Source organism: Miscanthus floridulus, chromosome 12 (genome assembly GCF_019320115.1).
Source record: "Miscanthus floridulus cultivar M001 chromosome 12, ASM1932011v1, whole genome shotgun sequence".
Lineage (NCBI taxonomy): Eukaryota > Viridiplantae > Streptophyta > Magnoliopsida > Poales > Poaceae > Miscanthus > Miscanthus floridulus.
The window spans coordinates 58,731,823-58,735,864 of NC_089591.1; the positions used below are offsets into that span (position 1 = coordinate 58,731,823).

Genomic DNA, 4,042 nt, shown 5'->3' on the forward strand with positions numbered 1-4,042 from the left:
AGGACCACATGTGTCTGTGTGGATTATTTCTAAAATTCATGTGCTTCGTTTGGCATCTTTCTTAATTTTCTTGACATACTTTCCTTTGATACAATCAACACATTGTTCTAAATCTGAAAATTCTAAGTGCGGGAGAATTGATTCCTTAACCAATCGTTCTATTCTCTCCCTCGAAATATGGCCCAAGCGATAATACCATAATTTCAAAGAGACAATATCAATTCTCTTTCGCTTCTTAGTTACATTCGTAGATGGGGAATCATTCACATTCTCATCGCATACATTGTTCGCATTCTCAGCAAGAGATAATAAATAAAGCTTGTCTTGTCGAAAGGCAAGACCAACACATTTATTATCAACCAGTATCTTACACTTGCCACCACCAAAGTGGCAATCAATTGCATCATCATCAAGTTTCAAAACGCTTATCAAATTTCTATGTAAAGAGAGAACATAAAGTACTTCTTTAAGTCTAAGTACAAAACCATTATTCAATTCTAAAGAAAAAACTCCAATGGCTTCAACATTGGCTTGCACTCCATTTGTAACTTTAATCATTCTTTCTCCTCTTTGCAAGGTTCTCGTCCCACTTAACCCCTGTAAGGAATTTGCAACATGAGTAGTTGCTCCTGAATTAACCCACCAAGTGAATTTATCATAATATAAATACAGGGATTCATCTACAAATATAATAAATTCATCACCTTTCTTTAGTAGAGATTTCAGGAAGTCTGGACAATCCCTCTTGTAGTGTCCCTTCTTAAAGCAGTGCTTACACTGATTTTTTTCAGATCCACCATACTGCTGATTCTCAAAATCTTGGGGTTTCTTTCCCTGTGAATTGGAGGAAGAGGCCTTATCCCACTTAGGTTTCCCTTGTGGTTTAGAATTCTTGCCATTAAAGTTCTTTCTTTTGTTATCCTTCACAAAATGAGCGGATTCACCCTGTGAGGACTTTATCCTCTCCTCTTCTTGAGCACATATTGAGATGAGTCTTTCTATGCTCCATCTTTCAGGCTGCATATTGTAGTTCACAATGAAGGTGTCATATTCTTTTGGCAAAGAAGAAAAATCAAATGAATCAGAAAATCCTCCTCCTTCAAATTCATTTCCTTTAGCTTAGATGTCGTAGTGTTCATCTTCAAAATGTGCTCTCTTATGCTACCACCAGTGAATTTCTCATTCACAAGCTTCTTAATCAGTGAACTTGTTGTGGCCTTGGTAGACCCAGTAAACTGACTCTTGATTTTCTCAAGATATTCTTTGGCAGTAGCACATTCAGGGATTGAGCCCCTTATCTGTTCTTCTATGGTGGCCTTGGCCACCAACATGCACTTGCGGTTGGAGAGAGTCCATTGCCTATGTTCAAGGTCATATTTCATTCTTATTTCAGCATTATCACGCTTTCGAGCAGCGAAATCAGCGTCAGATTCATTTTCACCTCTCACTGGGTCCTCTGGCTCAGTAGGACACGGTGAGGTGATGGCAAAATCAACCTCTCCCAACGCAAGTTCCAATTCATACTTCTCCCGCCACACACGGTGATTGGTCCCATTAAGTGTCGGGATGTTGGCAATGTTCAAAATGCATTTGCCTCCTAAAATCACACCAGAGTAAGTAAGAAACATTTATACATAAAATTTCATGATTTAACTCAACGTTGGTCAAATTAAAACTTATAATTCATCCATGCAAACATTTTACATCACCGTTGGACAGAAGTAAAATTAATGCACAATTTCTCATGGATCAAAATTATAATATTGTTATTAATAACGTTGGTCAGAAAATAACAACATCATAATCTCATCAAAATTATCAGAAATTCATCACTTCTCTTAAAATTAAATTATCCCGTTGGTTCAAATTTAATCAAAGAGAACAATAATTATCATGCACAGCGGAAACATTAATAATCTTTCATATTATTATTTTCCAGAAGCACTGAGTACTTTATTGTTTTCTGGCAAAATATCATTGGATAATATTTGAACAAAAAAATTGTATCAAAATCATTCATATTCATAAAAAATTATGCATTAAAATTGCTCTTGGAAAAATAATAACAAAAAAATTTCTTATTACTTCAGGCCAGCGCAGCCCAGGACGGCAAAAACCGGTTCAGCCCATCTGTCCGCGCGTGCACAAGCCGCAACCTGGGCCTGGGCCGGCAAAGTGCCGCGCGCGCTTGCGCCCGCCTGGGCCGGCGACGGCCCGAGCATCCGTGGCCGTTGGATTCATCGGACGGCTGCGCGCCGTCTTCGGGCGAACAAAAACAGCCCCTGGCCGCGTCCTCCCGAACCCTAGAGGCCATTCGCTCCTCCCTCTTCTCTCTCTACTCTCTCTCAGCCGCAGCAGCGAGGCGAGTGCAACCGAGAGCGACTCGAAGGCGGAGGAGCGGACGATCCATGGCACCGTCGCCGGCCCCCTCGCCGGCGCGCGTGCTCCCCAACGGGTGAGCACGCCGCCGTCGAGCGGCCTGGCCGCGGCGCCCCCTTGGCCGAGCCCGGTGAGCGGCTGCCCCCCCCCCCCGGCTCGGCCCCTCTTCTCCCGCGCCAGCAAAGGGAGATCCGACGCGCGGTGAGGTAGACTTTCTTCTCCCTTCGAATTCGATTTCTATCTTCTTTCTTTTCTTTTCACTCGTTCACCCGAAAAGGGGATCTAGGGTTAGGGTTCGGTTGAACCCGATTCGTGTTTTTTTTGTTTGATTCTAGTTCTCCAAGATTATCCCATTTCCCCTCTTCGGATTTGGGTCTGATTTTCTCTTATCCGAAAGGATTTAGATCTAGGGTTCGGGTTCCAGTCCGGCACGTCGGCGAGGGCCGATGGCTCGGTCTTTATCCCGCGCGGTGGGGATGCCGCCGGCGGGATGAGGGCCCAGGTAGGACCCCATTCATCCATTCATGTTAGAGTTAGGGTTAGGGTTCCGACCCTTCTTTTTCTTTCTTTCAATAGACCTGGCTCCAATGCCATTGTTAGAATTCGTAGGACTCAATCGAGTCAAAATCCCAGTAATCAAGGATCCTAATACACGATCTACAGAGAGGGAGAGAGAAGGGGAGTGAGAGGTTGCAGACCATCGAAGGCCGTAGTGGTCGAAGCACCGGTCGGGATCTCGTTCGCTGATGTCATCTGCGCGCCGGCAACGATGTTCAGTGGAGAGAGGTGTCGGTGCAGTGACGTCCTTGGCGGCAGCGTATTCGTCGGGGTGGCGTTGCCGGCGTCGGTGGTGCTTCCCGTCGCTGGCAGCGCCCCTTCTCAAGATCGGGTTAGGGTTAGGATGTCGGTGGGGTGACTGGCGGCGCGGTGAAGCTCGTACTGCGAGCCTCGGCCCCCACCTTTCCTTTATAGCGCTATGCGACAGGGGCCCACCAACCATGTAGGATTGGACGCCCCCGATCAGGGCGCGAGAACAAGGCCCAAAGGCCGTTGGGCCTAATGGCCTGGGAGATCAATCCAACAACTGTCGCTGCTGATCAAACAACAGTTAACTCGTGCCCAGCAACGCATGAAATCACAGGCGGATAAGCAACGTACTGAACGGGAATTCAATGAGGGTGATTCTGTATTCCTGAAGTTGCAACCATACACTCAGTCATCTGTTGCATCTCGGACCAATCAGAACCTTTCATTTCGTTTCTACGGTCCATTCAAGATCATCCAGAGGATAGGCAAAGTGGCGTACAAGTTGGATCTTCCTGAGGATTCACGCATTCACCCTGTTGTCCATGTCTCACAGCTGAAGAAACATGTTCCAGCAACGATGACTGTCAGCGATGACCTCTCATCTGTTGGTGTGGAACCGATAAAGGAGTTACAACCACATCAAGTTCTTCAGGTGCGCACTATACTGCGGGGAGCTCATTCTGTGCCACAGAAGTTGATCCAGTGGACAGGCTTACCTGAAGCTTTGGCTACATGGGAGGATGATCATACACTCCTAGAGAAGTTTCCACAGTTTGCAGCTTCAGGACAAGCTGGAATTCAAGGCCGGGGGAGTGTTATGGGCTGCCATAGTAGTAGTACTAGTAGTGGGCCGTAG

General features: G+C 46.1%; 1 protein-coding gene across 1 annotated transcript; it reads left to right on the forward strand.

Annotated features, from left to right (window-relative positions):
* Window positions 1-3,508: 3,508 nt before the first annotated feature.
* LOC136495953 (uncharacterized) lies at window positions 3,509-4,042 on the forward strand. Its single transcript, XM_066491721.1, has one exon. It carries the CDS (start codon window positions 3,509-3,511, stop codon window positions 4,040-4,042), a length of 534 nt encoding a protein of 177 aa, XP_066347818.1.